The sequence below is a fragment of the Sander vitreus genome, chromosome 15 (assembly GCF_031162955.1).
Source record: "Sander vitreus isolate 19-12246 chromosome 15, sanVit1, whole genome shotgun sequence".
Classification (NCBI taxonomy): Eukaryota; Metazoa; Chordata; class Actinopteri; order Perciformes; family Percidae; genus Sander; species Sander vitreus.
The window spans coordinates 4,346,083-4,360,414 of record NC_135869.1 but is presented as its reverse complement, the minus strand read 5'-3'; the positions used below and the strand labels follow the sequence as shown (position 1 = coordinate 4,360,414).

Sequence of the window (14,332 nt, the reverse complement as noted above, 5' to 3'; positions counted from 1 at the left end):
GGCCTATTTATTAGGCTATAGAGAGTTTGACGTAATCATGTGATTTGTTATGGTAGTATAATTTCTAAATAAAGCGTGTAAACTGAGAGAGAAAAAAATATATTATTATAAAATGTCTTCTTTTTGTCAGAAGTAAATAAAAGGGGAGCAGAAAAAAAAACACGGCCTATACAACCACTAAAGAAGGGTGTGTCAGTCCTTCTTTGTTGTTGTTTTTTTTTTATTTTTATTTGTACGTTAAACAACATAAAGCATAACATATAACGTTACATGCGGGCATTTTTTAAAATTGTATTTAAATAAGTAAATGAGGTATGAACAAGTTCCATACCCCAAAGCGGGTACCTGGACCGTCCTCCACCCATCCCCACCCAACGCGCTGGTCTGCTGAAATCTGAGATGTGCCGACGCAGCAGCGCTTTGAATGAAACACTCTTCGCCCACGAGCTGCTAGCGTCCGCCGGGGACTTCATGCGGTTCTCCTTAACTCCCGCGGTCAGCCCGAGGGACTCAGAACTCCTTCAGGAAACAACATGGCCAAAGTGAACAGCGGTGCCTCCGGTTGTCGTGCCATGGTGAAGGCAGGAAAGTACCTGTCGAGCTCGTCTTCCACGAGCCGGAATTCCGGCCAACGTCAGCGGGAGATGTTCAATCCACAGCGCCGAATGATGAGCGCTGACGCGCCCGGCACGGGAGGAAAAACCGCGGCTTTGGCCCAGCAGGAGCAGCTGGGGTATTTCTCCACTACAGACAGACGTTTGCAGGCCAACCGGAATCTGATTTACCGGGACGTGAAGGCTTTCCTCAATGAAGTTGGTGGAAACCCTCGGGAGGCTCGGTATTGGCTGACTCAGTTCCAGAGGGCGACTTCGGCTCAGTCTACTGCCTTCGCTGTACTGGAGGTAAGTACGCTTGTATTAGCCTAAGTGAACTTAATTAAGATCTTATCAAAACTTCTGTCTTAAATAAAATCCCGGGAACTTGGGTTTATTGGGATGAATATGCTAGCTAGTTACTCATTGACGTTTGGTAGGCTAACCGTTGTATGATATGGAAGCCCATTTTTGCTACTTAAAAGTGATAAAGTGGGCCCTTCTAGTCTAAATATTACGAATTCATGTTAATTTTGAGGAAAAATAAATCATGTGCTTCTGTTTCAATGTTTTTGAAAGTGATAAAAATGGACTTATTCAGTGATGAAAAGTATCAGAGGTAAAATATTGTACTGTATTTGTATCTGAATCGCATTAGAGTAGCCTAAACCCCCAAAAACCTATCTTTTGTAAAGGGTGAAACAAAGTAAATAACACCACATTGGACCTCTAACTGTAACGGTAACTTTATTAAACACAAGAAAGCTGACAACTCCAAAGATGAATCAGGTTTCACACACAAATCTGTGACAGATGCTGTGACACAAGAGAGTTAACTATAGGAGAATAGGACTTGTGTGTTGGCCAGATCGACCTGTTCTGTTGTTCCGAGTGACACTAAAAAAACTTTTAGAGAACTACTTAGTTTGAGACGGTGCTAACACTAAACATCTTTGTCTGTCCGTCTGTGTGCGCCTGTCTGTCTCCTTCTCTCCCAAGGTGGACAGTTCAGTTTTCGCCAGCAGGGAAATGGTTCAGAGTCTGGCCTTCGGGCTCTCCTTCCTGCAGCGGATGGATATGAAGCCTGTGGTGGTGATGGGTCGGTCTGAGTACGAGCAGACGGGGCCCACCGAGCCGGTGGCCGGGTCTCACTGCACCCGAGGGCTGGTGGAGCGAAGCCAGCAGCTGACCGAGGCTCTGCAGCAGCACTCTGCCACCGTCCTGCCACTCTTCTCCGCTGAGTCCTTCCTCCTACTACATGAAGCCCCACGTGGGAGCAGGTGAGTGTTGAGACGTACCAGGGGCACGTTCAATCTGAAAACGGTGTGCGCAATTTTTCTATGGTTTTCCGGTTACGATATGTTTCCTCATGACGGTTCGCAATGGGATTTGAGGTTTTGTTTTGAGGTTTGTTTTCTCTTGTTTGCTGGGTGTGTCAGAAGTGTTACCAATTCAGCAGCATGTTCGTATGCTGCGTACTAGGGCTGGGCAATATATCGATATTATATCGACTTAAATATATGAGGCTAGATATCATCTTACATTTTGGATATCGTAATATCGTGATATGACACTGGTTGTCCTGGTTTTAAAGGCTGCATTACAGTAAAGTGATGTCATTTTCGGAACTTACCTGACTGTTCTAGCTGTTTTATTATTTGCCTTTACCCACGTAGTCATTGCATCCACATCATTGGTGATTATTTATCAAAACTCATTGTGTTACTATTTTTTGCGAAAGCACCAATGGTCAACCCTACATTATCGCCGCAATATCGACATCGATGTTTGATGTGCGATGTTGATTTTCTCCATATCGCCCAGCCCTACTGCGTTCCATTTACCACGGAAGCTGGAGCTGGGAAAGACGTCACACCAGCCTTGTACCGCATTCCAGTACAACAAGTCGGAAAACCGTTATTTCACATTGGGGTTTGCTTCAGCCAGGTTAGCCACTGTTAGCAATACCAGTTGATAACATGTTATGCGGTATTTTGCACATACAAACACTTTAGCAACGTGTCCACAGATAGAAGTTGGTCAGTACAGTGTGTACGACTGATTTTAATGAGACGCATTCAAGGGGTGTTCCTGTTTCCCAGAACTTTCCGACTTTAATTTTGAACATGGGCTGTCACCATTAACGCGTTCATCGCAATGCGATTAAGGGCCGAGCATAACGTGTTTATTAATTTATTTTACACTTCACTCGGCTTCGCGTCGTGCCTAACAGGCTACTATTTTGACCCTTTGCAGCACCGTTACTTATCATCAAGCTGCCACTTCCTCGTAACACCTCCTGCTGCTGCAGGCTGCAGGCATGATGGAGAAACACAGCAGCAACACAACTCTGAATGGAGCTTTTTATTTTCCAAAACTCCCGGACGGGTCGTAGACAAGTCGAAAGCCATATGCACGTTGTGTAAAGCCGAATTAAAATATCACCGAAGCACGTCAAGCTTGAGCTACCACCTACGAAATAAGCATATAGTTCAGTTAACGTGATGCTCGCCGCTAGCATGCTACCCACTCAGCAGTATTTTGGAGAGTGCTACTCGCCGACCTGTTGATGAAACCAAGTCCCAAAAAATGACTACAGCTCTTGCGAAACGGGTGGCAACTAACTGCAGACCTGTCAGCATCGTAGAGGACTCGGGTCTTAAAGACGTACTACGGTTGGCATGTTCTGACCCGTCTCATTGCCGTCGAGGGGGACAGCAGCCCCACACAGCCTGTACGACACGGAGAAAGCAGCCCAACTGGAACTGCTGCAAGGTGCTGCAAACGCTGTCTCATTAACCGGTGATCACTGGACGTCAGTGAGGAATCAACATTATTTAGGAGTTACTAAACACTATATTGACTCTGGTAAGGATAGGGATTTTTACTTTTTTAGTTAGGTACTTGGAGGAATTGTGCAATAATGACATGACATTTTTCTTTTGTTTACAGTAAATAAATAATTACAAATCTTAAAATCAAGTTCATAAAGTAACTTTCTTTGCATTCATTTGATTCCCAATCAGGATACACTGGTAAGAATGGCTTTCCATTGTTAATATGTACTTAAAAACAGTTCTGAAATGCAAAATAATAGAATTTTAATCATGTGATTAAAATATGTGCTGCGAAGAAATACAGGAGACCCATCGACAGAACTTGAGCCCCCTCCTCTTTCACTGAAGTCGCCGGTGTGGAAGTCTTTTGGATTTCCAGTGAGTTATGTTGACAATGTTCGCGTTGTCGACAAAAAAGCCACAGTTTGCAAGCTCTGCTATGTATCTATGTACCATATTCTGTGTTTTACCATTGCACATTAGCCTAGCAGCTAGCGGAGTTTCCTTCTGCTTATAGCTTAAGCCCAACAAAACCGCACGGTTGAATTTCAGCCTCCGTGAACGTCTTGTAGCCTAAACAGAGCAGCTTATATTGGTTATATTAGAGAGAGCAACAAGTTAGCGCCCTGCCGAGTCGCCTTCTCCGTCTGCTCAGCTGCTGAGACCGCTGTGCTGGCTCAATGGTGTTTTAAGCTCCCAACCAAGCCTTCAAGGCAGCGCTGCAACCGGTCGTCTTCAAGGCACCTAACCACAACCATTGCCTTCCAGGCAACGCTGCCTGGAAGACGACATTGGGGGCTTAAAACACCAAACGTCTGCCGTTTTTGTCAAGTTTCCAATTGACTGAAGATATAAGTTATTGTTAGATGACGTTGTTAATAAGTGTTTTAAATTTGACAATGTAGCGTGGTACATTGCGAACAAAGGTCAGATATTATATTGCATAAAAGTCTAGTCTAAAAATGGCATAGCAACCTGTGACCGTAGAATCAAAAATGTAATTGAATCGAGGATTTGGAGAATCGTGACACCCCTACTGTAAACCAATTTCTTCAGGCTCGGAAAATGATGGTACCCGAATGCAAAGAATGACCTTCTCAGCTGCCACAGTTGCAACGCTTGCGTAACACAACAGGGTGTCCAACGCATCGTTTCCAATTAAATGAAACATTTCGTTACGTTTTGTAGGGACTGAACGTGCGCAAGGTTTCTTATTAGGATTGGAGGTTTGCTATTTTCCCTTAATCTTTGGTAACATTACACAGGGAAGAAGAGATTGCTGTAGGTGTGCAGCCACACTGTGTTATGTGTCTTTATGTGTTTGTTTTCTTATCGTTTTTTTGGTAAGGAGCTCCTCGGCACAGGAGCTGATAATATGGTAACAACTGCAAGATTTGTATCAATTTTAACAGATATAAAAAAAACAGTGATTGGAACTGATGCAAACATTGTAGAGTTGCCAGTAGAATCCAGCAGTAGTATAAGAACTAAATGTTCCTTTTTGTTGCCATTAATGTTCTTCACCTATGACCAAACCATAACCTGATCTGCCTCAGCTTCAACTTAATTGTCCCCAAAGGTAAATTTGTCTTGCAGGTAAGCGAAACATAGAATGCACATACAGTACAATACAAACTCAAGGTCCACTTACTAGCTTCTTACAAAGCTTTGAGCCCTATCACATGGTCTTCATCACCACTGTTTGGTGAATCCGTCATGCATGTCAACAGATCCACCCTTGACAACTCTGGTAAAGGTTGTAAGTGGACCTTGTTGTCGGCTTTATGGACTTTTATGCTTAATAATAAGATACATATGTTGAAAATTTGCAAAACATATGCTAAAAGATACCAAATTGGAACTGACACAAACATTGTAGAGTTAGCAGTAGAATCCAACAGTAGTATAAGAACTAAATGTTTTTGTTGCCATGAATGTTCTTCACCTATGACCAAACAATACAACAGATCCACCCTTGACAACTCTGGGGGGGGGGAATAAGTGGACCTTGAGTTGGCTTTATGGACTTTCATGCTTAATAATAAGATACATATGTTGAAGATTTGCAAAACATATGCTAAAATGATCACATAAGCCCACATAGAATACAGTGTGTGTATATAAGCATAAAACCTAGAATGTATCCAGCTAATCATCGATGGTTAAAACATCATCACCATCACCCCCCACCAATTTATATGGAAGACTTATCAGCTGTCACATTATGAGCATTAGGGTAGGGGTTATGGTTAACCCTCTCCCTTAACCCTTGACACTTTGATGGCTTGAGAGAACAAAACAAAACTTGTCTGTTAGAGATGTCATTTAGTACCTGGCTCTGTCAAATTGAATGGGAGTGAATAAGCCCTAATGGTTTGGCTGTATAAAGACATAGCTCATTTTTGTTGTGGTGTATGTGCCTAAAAAAACCACCATTAAAGCTGTTTTACAACCCATCATTATTATCTTGTTGTTATTGGTATTATTAGAAAGTTATTGGAAAACCTAAAAGGTCGGCAAAAGTTATATCACAGTGGACAGACTGCCGTTTCGACGGACACATCTGTTCTTTCCTTAACATGACACTTGTTTTCCTTCCAGGGAGTTGACGATACACTCAACTCACGATACGATTCACGAATGCAACACAAGCTTACAGAGCAGGACTCGAACGTACCATAAAGTCCCGTCTCCGTTGTTGCGTCCGACAACGGCCAGCGGTGTCAAAGTGCAGCTAGTCTCCTGTGTGTCTTTAGACTGCTGTACGTTCCGGTGTTGGAATCCTTTCCAGTGAAATACAGTCACATGTTAGACCGTTTAGCTGTCAACATTTTAACCATGTTTAAGCCAGCTACTAGGTAGTCTATATCCACGACGTTCCACATCCGGGATTGCTCCGGTGCCACCTGGAAATTCCGCCGGATTACGCTCTTTTCGCCCGTATGTCCGTCACCTTCTGCATTCTTTGTGTTGTAAGTTCTAACCTCCGGTGGATTTCTGAGGACTATGGTTAACTGCTCCTCAGATCTCTGCAGGGTAAATCCAGACAGCTAGCTAGTATCTGTCCAATCTGAGTTTTCTGTTGCACGGCTAAAACAACCTTTGAACGTACACGTTCCACCAAAACAAGTTCCTTTCTGAGGCTATTTTGCAGAGGCACCGTTCCTCCGTCCGGCACTTAGCGCCGCCCAAGACGATTGTGATTGGTTTAAAGAAATGCCAATAAACCAGAGCACGTTTTTCTCCCATCCCAGGATACTGTGTGGACTAGCCAGACCTTCCTCCGCAGCGCTGTGGAGGAAGGTCTGGCAAAGCGAGACTAGCTACTAGGTAACGGTAGGCTAACGTTACCTGCTGTGTTTCTCAACCAGGTGTAATGTTGACACATCGACGGTTCACGATGCATGGTTACATCCCTATTCCCTTCACGGCTTTGTTCCCATCCTTTTATGGTTTCTCTTCATCCTGACCACCTTTCCCATCATTTTTAACTTCATCTGTTTTCATCCTCTTCCCTTTTCATATCCCTGCAGTGCTCCACCCTCCATTGCAGTGGACACCAGCCTCCTCCAGTGGAGTCTGAACTGCGGGACAATCCCATTGGTCTGTCCCGTGGGGCGGGACGGGCGAGGTTGCTCGGTAATGTTGGACCCAACGGAAGTGACGGCAGCTATTGCCCGAGCTCTGAAACCCCGCAAAGTCATGTTCCTGAACAACTCGGGAGGTCTCCGCAGCCAAGAAAACAAGGCACGACAGCAGGCGTTTGGCTCTGACTCTGTTTCCATAGACATAGAAGATACAGGGATGCAAACAACAGCAAAGCTTTTCGGCGAATGTTGCTTTTCCCACGCCAATTTGGGCGACTTGTGTGAATCGTCCAGATCCAAAGAGTAGTGATTTTTAATATACAGCATTTTTTAATTATTCTATGCTAAACTCATATCAATATATATACATTTATTTCAACATAGGCAATTGTTTTAAAGTCTATTTGAAAAAACAAAACAACGTATTATTTACCAGCAAACTTACATTGCATTAGAACTACATTATTCTTTGTTCTTTTTTTTACTTTTAATAATTGCATATGTACATTACTATATAGGTACATTTAACAAAAACTCCATAAAAATATGACCAAATTGCTTTTTGCCAAAGTTGTACTGTTCCATATATTTAATAAATAGAATCTTCTGTTTATCTAAGCACATAACAAAGGCCTTCGTCACATGGTTATATTACATTGTTACATTTAGTTTTTTCCCCCGCTTTGGGCAGCTCTCTCTTTTTCACCATACATGTGTTTGAATCCCCGATATACAGGGCCACACGGAATCTGCAGACGCACCATTTTCCACAGATTTTAAACAAATAAAATAAAGAAAATGAAAAAAAACTCCAAATGTTAACGCATGTTCAACCCAAGCCGAAAAACGGTCCGCTAAATTCCGCAGATTTTCATTCTGGATCACTGCTTAAAACAAAAAAAAAAACCGACTGCAGATTCTGTTTGGGTCTGCCGATACAGTGTGTGTATCAGGTTCGTCAGACGTTGTGCGTATACCGTGTATAAAAGGTGTCGTACAACTTCTCCTGAACACTTTGCATTTGTGTCACAGGTGCTGGACACAGTGTCGTTGCCTAGCGACCTGCCCAGTCTGTCCACGGCGGCGTGGCTGAGCGCCGCGGAGCGGCGCAGAGTGACGGCCATAGCCAGACTCCTCAACCAGCTGCTGACGGAGTCGTCCGCCGTGATCACCTCGGCGGACACGCTGCTGACCGAGCTGTTCAGCCACAGAGGCGAGACCGCCGACTCACTCACTTGACTACGTTTACATGAACAGAATATTCCGTTTTTTTGCCCTTGTTGTGAAAAAGACGACATTCTGACTAAGCTGTTTTACATACATTACATTTTTTATTTATTTTTTTCCACCGGTTGTGGACTTGTTCTAACCGTGCGAACACAGCCTCCCTCTTTCATTCCGTGCTGTCTTGACAAGGTCGGCGTTGCGATGTTTGCGATATCCACAAACCTGTTGATATCCAAGTCTTTCATGTTTAGAAGTAGCTGTGTTTCTCCTTCTTTTCTTTTGGGCATGCATCGCTACCGCAGCCTCGCCAACTGTTGGCTGGTTGGTTTGTGTACAGCAACCATAGCGACGCACAGAGCTGACCGTAAACCGTAAACGGGCAAGGCGTCGTAAACTCCTGTAAAAATCCAGATTGAGAAGCGTATTCCAAATGCACTATATACATAGTCTAAAGAATACCTGTAAAACCCCCAAATACCGGCATATCCCACTAGTCTTAATTGGAAAATGCTAAAAAATAAATAAATAAAAAAAGGCCTTATTCGGAATATGCTGTTTACATGACCTGTATCAAATTAGGAATATTGTGATATTTGGAATAAAAGTGGAATATTGTTGTGCATGTAAACGTACTCACTGACTTTCCCCCAAATTTAGACACGCATGCATGGAGAGCTGTCTATTTTGAGCTGTAACCCAAGAGGGAGGGAGGGAGTGTAGTTTTGACTACCCAACAATGATTAACATGACTTTATATCAAACTACCATTTCTTTACCTGCTTGTTCTTTCTGTCTGTATTCTCAGGGTCGGGGACACTCTTTAAAAACGGAGACCCGATACATCGGTAAACACTTGACACACATACACACAAGCAAAAACGAGTAATCTGACCCGTAACCCGAAATTCCCTAAAGTCGTAAAAGTATAACGACACATACTGCATTTGACTGTGTGTGTGTGTGTGTGTAGTTACAGCTCTCTGGATGGGATTGATGTAGACCGTCTGCTGGCTCTCATCAATAAGTCGTTTGACAAATCTCTGAGGCAAGACTACATCGACTCCCTGAAAGGACGACTGCACTCCATCTACCTCTCTGAAGGGTGTGTGCAAATAAAAATGGCCACCAGATCAGTGTTAGCAGGGTTCCGTGCCCGACCGGGCAAGTGAAATAAAAACATTCTGCTTGTCCCAAGTCAGTTTTTACTGGCCCCACTTTTTTTTATTTAGTGGTTATCAAATAACAACAAAGACTCAAGTAATCAGTTATATTTGGTCTTTATTTAAAATGTATTTGAATTTGGACTGCAGTAACTATTTTAAACACTAGCTGTTAGTATTACATATTGCACCTTTTAAGAAACTTAAACTTTTTCACCTTAGACAGTGGGAGGCACATATACAAACTGTTGTAATTCCTACACCGTTCACCTGATTTGGATGTAAATACCCTCAAATTAAAGCTGAAAGTCTGCAGTTAAAGCACATCTTGTTCGTTTCATTTCAACTCCATTGTGGTGGTGTATAGAGCCAAAAAGTTTAGAATTGTGTCGATGTCCCAATATTTATGGACCTGACTATATATATATATATATATATATATATATATATATATATATATATATGGTATTTGAAAAAAATGTTTTATGTTCAAATAGTAGTTAAGTAATATAATCTGCATCCCATCGTCCTTAGTAAAAAAAAAAGGCCTGTGTGTGTATGTGAGTATGCAAACTATTCTCCTGAACACGTTGTATCCGTCTGTCCCCTCCAGCTACAGTGCGGCAGCCATCGTCACCATGGAGCCGGTGAACAGCGGCACTCCCTACCTTGACAAGTTTGTGGTGAGCAGCAGCAAGCAGGGCCAGGGCACCAGCCACATCCTGTGGGAGTGTGTCAGACAGGACCTGGGCAAACTGTTCTGGAGGTCCAGAGCCACCAATAGGATCAACCCCTGGTAAAAAACGCACGCAAACTTAATAAAACTAAAACTTTTTTTTTTAATTAATATTGGTTTAACTGATAATATTTGGCTAATCGGTCAAAAATCCTATTGTTGGTTAACGGTTAATCCCACCCCGCCTTGTGTTGCTGCACATACAAGATAGCAGGTGTGTGTGTGTGTGCGTGCGTGTGTTTGGGGGGGCCTGTGTGTGTGACCTACCTACTTTGCATTTGTTGTTTTGCTATTACAATAGGGCCCTTAGTTACAATAGTCAAAACAAAGTGACATTTGACGTGTGATCTTTCTCTCTCTCTCTGTCTGTCCAGGTACTTTAAACATTGTGATGGCAGCTTTGTGAATGGGGCGTGGACTGTCTTCTGGTTCGGTCTGACAGACATTAGAGATTCCTACGAGCTGGTAGAGTATGCCAAGGACCTCCCGGACTCTTTCCACGCCCCCGCTTCTCCCACCTCCTCCGCCGGATCCTGAACCTCCCTCCTCCCGGCTGCTGCTGCCGCCTGTGTAGCCCTTCACCTCGACTACGGATATTGTTTACACTTTTTTTTTTTTTGCAATGACTGGACTTTCCTTTTACCTTGAAACTTGAAAACCAAAGCTACAGTGACACTGTCATACATGCAGGGTTGGGGATAGGGTTAGGATTTTTGACAAGCTATAAATCACCCTCTATCTTTAGCTCAAAGTGCGATTAGAGCGGAGGGTTTCAGAGGCAATCTCACGCTGCTAAGAAACACACACCATGGACACGCTACGGTTTGTTTCTTTTAAAAGGCAACATTTGCTCTCTCTTTTTGCAATTTTTTTTATCCAGACAAAACTAGTGTTTTTAACCCGAAACGGACAAATCTTATGGACCAGGGAAACCAAGCTTAAATACAATTACGAAGAAGTACTGTATGCCCTCACAAACAGGTCGGTCCTGTTTTTGAGATCAGTTATTTTGAATGCCAATTAAGTGTTTAATACAGGTGTTATTAAAGGGGCACTCAATAAAACAACCAGTTGTTTGGTATTTTCTGTGGCTCTGTAGAGTTATTATTGTTATTATTATTTTGAAAGATTAGTTTTGGGGCATTTTAGGTCTTTATTTGATATGATAGCTGAAGGCAGGAAAGGGGGGAAAAAGAGGGGGAATGACATGCAGCAAATGGCCGCAGGTCGGAATCGAACCCGCGGCCAGTGCGGTAAGGACTGAGCCTTTGTACAGCCAGCCTGCTCAACCTGGTGAGCTACCCGGGCGCCCCGGCAGAGAGCTTTTTAAAGGGGAACACCACCTGCTCATTGGACATAAGCGTCCGTCTCTCAAAGCCAGAAACCAGAGAAGTAAGTCCTTGAACTCCTTCACTTGGGGTAAGGACTCATTCCCTACCTGGAGAAGGCACTCCATCGGTTTCCTGCTGAGAACCATGGCCTCCGATTTAGAGGTGCTGATCCTGATCCCAGCCGCTTCACACTCGGCTGCGAACCGATCCAGTGAGTGCTGAAGGTCACAGGCCATCAGGACCACATCACCCGGCCATACGCCTTCTCCAGATCCACAAAACACATGTAGACTGGTTGGGCATACTCCCAGGCTCCCTCCAGGATCCTTGCGAGAGTAAAGATCTGGTCCATTGTTCCACAACCAGGACGGAATCCGCATTGTTCCTCTTCAACCTGAGATTCGACTATCGACCGAACCCTCCTTTCCAGCACCTTGGAGTAGACTTTACCGGGGAGGCTGAGAAGTGTGATACCCCTGTAATTGGCACACACCCTCTGGTCCCCCTTTTTAAAAAGGGGAACCACCACCCCGGTCTGCCACTCCTTAGGCACCGTCCCAGACTTCCACGCAATGTTGAAGAGGCATGTCAACCAAGACAACCCCTCCACACCCAGAGCTTTAAGCATTTCTGGACGGATCTCATCAATTCCTGGGGCTTTGCCACTGTGGAGTTGTTTAACTACCTCAGCAACCTCCACCAGGGAAATTGATGCCAATCCCCCCTCATCCTCCAGCTCTGCCTCTACCATAGAGGGCGTATTAGTCGGATTTAGGAGTTCCTCAAAGTGCTCCTTCCACCGCCCTATTACCTCCTCAGTTGAGGTCAACGGCGTCCCATCCTTACTGTACACAGCTTGGATGGTTCTCCGCTTCCCCCTCCTGAGGTGGCGAACGGTTTTCCAGAAGTACCTTGGTGCCGACCAAAACTCCATGTCTTCTCCGAACTTCTCCCACATGCGCTGCGTTGCCTCTTTCACGGCAGAGGCTGCAGCCCTTCAGGCCCTTCGGTACCTTGTAACTACCTCCAGAGTCGTCTGGGATAACATATCCCGGAAAGACTCCTTCTTCAGTCGGACGGCTTCCCTGACCACCGGTGTCCACCACGGTTTTCGTGGGTTACCGCCCCTTGAGGCACCTAAGACCCTAAGACCACAGCTCCTCACCGCAGCTTCAGCAATGGAAACTTTGAACATTGTCCACTCGGGTTCAATGCCCCCAGCCTCCACAGGGATGCACGAAAAGCTCCGCCGGAGGTGTGAGTTGAAAGTCTGTCGGACAGGGGCCTCCTCCAGACGTTCCCAATTTACCCACACTACCCGTTTGGGCTTACCAGGTCTGTCCAGAGTCTTCCCCCACCCCCTGACCCAACTCACCACCAGATGGTGATCGGTTGACAGCTCCGCCCCTCTCTTCACCCGAGTGTCCAAAACATACGGCCTCAGATCAGATGAAACGATTATAAAACCGATCATTGACCTTTGGCCTAGGGTGCTCTGGTACCAAGTACACTTATGAGCATCCCTATGTTCAAACATGGTGTTCGTTATAGACAATCCATGACTAGCACAGAAGTCCAACAACAAACAACCACTCTGGTTTAGATCAGGGAGGCCATTCCTCCCAATCACGCCTCTCCATGTGTCTCCATCATTACCCACGTGTGCGTTGAAGTCCCCCAGCAGAACTATGGAGTCCCCGACTGGAGCCCCATGCAGGACTCCACTCAAGGTCTCCAAGAAGGCCGAATACTCTGAACTCTTGTTTGGAGCATATGCACGAACAACAGTCAGAGTTTCCCCCCCCACAACCCGCAGGCGTAGGGAGGCGACCCTCTCGTCCACCGGGTTAAACTCCAACGTAGCTGCGCTCAGCCGGGGGCTTGTGAGTATCCCCACACCCACCCGGCGCCTCACACCCTGGGCAACTCCGGAGAAGAAAAGAGTCCAACCCCTATCCAGGAGTATGGTTCCAGAACCAAGACTGTGCGTAGAGGTAAGCCCCACCAGATCTAACCGGTAGCGCTCCACCTCCCGCACAAGTTCCGGCTCCTTCACCCACAGAGAGGTGACATTCCACGTCCCCAGAGCCAGCCTCTGCTGCCCGGGTCTGGTCCGTCGAGGCCCCTGACCTTCACTGCCACCCATGTGGCAGCGCACCCGACCCCAGCTGTTCCTCCCACAGGTGGTGGGCCCATGGGATGGAGAGATGTCCGCCACGTAGCTTTTTCGGGCTGTGCCCGGCCGGGCTCCGTGGCAAACCCGGCCACCAGACGCTCGCTGACGAGCCCTCCATCTGGGCCTGGCTCCAGACGGGGGCCCCGGGCTTCCTCCGGGCAGGGTCACTTCATCCCTTCCTCGATGTTTCATAGGATTTTTGAACCATTCTTTGTCTGGCCCCTCACCTGAGACCACTTTGCCTTGGGAGACCCTACCAGGAGCACAAAGCTCCAGACAACACAGCCCTCAGGTTCATAGGGACACACAAACCTCTCCAACACGATAAGGTGATGGTTCCCGGAGATGGTTCATCTTAGTTTACATGATATAACTAATTACATGCATACTTGCCTGTTATCTGCGTTTCATGCGCACCTATTGAGATACAGCATTTTTTCTGATTATTGATTCCCCCATCATATATCTATACAGGTTCAGTCTGGTGAGCTTGTGTCATTCGCATTTCTTACACCGACACAAAACCTGTCCGATCTAAGTATTATTATTTAACATTCTTTTTTTATTTAATTATTTATTATTTTGGAACAAACAAGGGTCTCTGTTTAAGAACGCCGGCTCGCAGCTGCTTTAACGCACCGCAGCGCATATATCTTCAAGTTTAGCCTAACCGAACGTCCAGTTT

The 14,332-nt window shown here is 45.3% G+C and overlaps 1 protein-coding gene across 1 annotated transcript; it reads left to right on the top strand.

Annotated features, from left to right (window-relative positions):
- Window positions 1–405: 405 nt before the first annotated feature.
- On the top strand, window positions 406–10,758 carry nags (N-acetylglutamate synthase). The gene is made up of 8 exons (XM_078269732.1): window positions 406–902; window positions 1,593–1,873; window positions 6,964–7,177; window positions 8,050–8,230; window positions 9,050–9,089; window positions 9,215–9,346; window positions 10,018–10,200; window positions 10,515–10,758. The coding sequence occupies exons 1-8, from the start codon at window positions 534–536 to the stop codon at window positions 10,675–10,677; spliced, it is 1,563 nt and encodes a 520-aa protein (XP_078125858.1). The 5' UTR covers window positions 406–533; the 3' UTR covers window positions 10,678–10,758.
- Window positions 10,759–14,332: the final 3,574 nt, after the last annotated feature.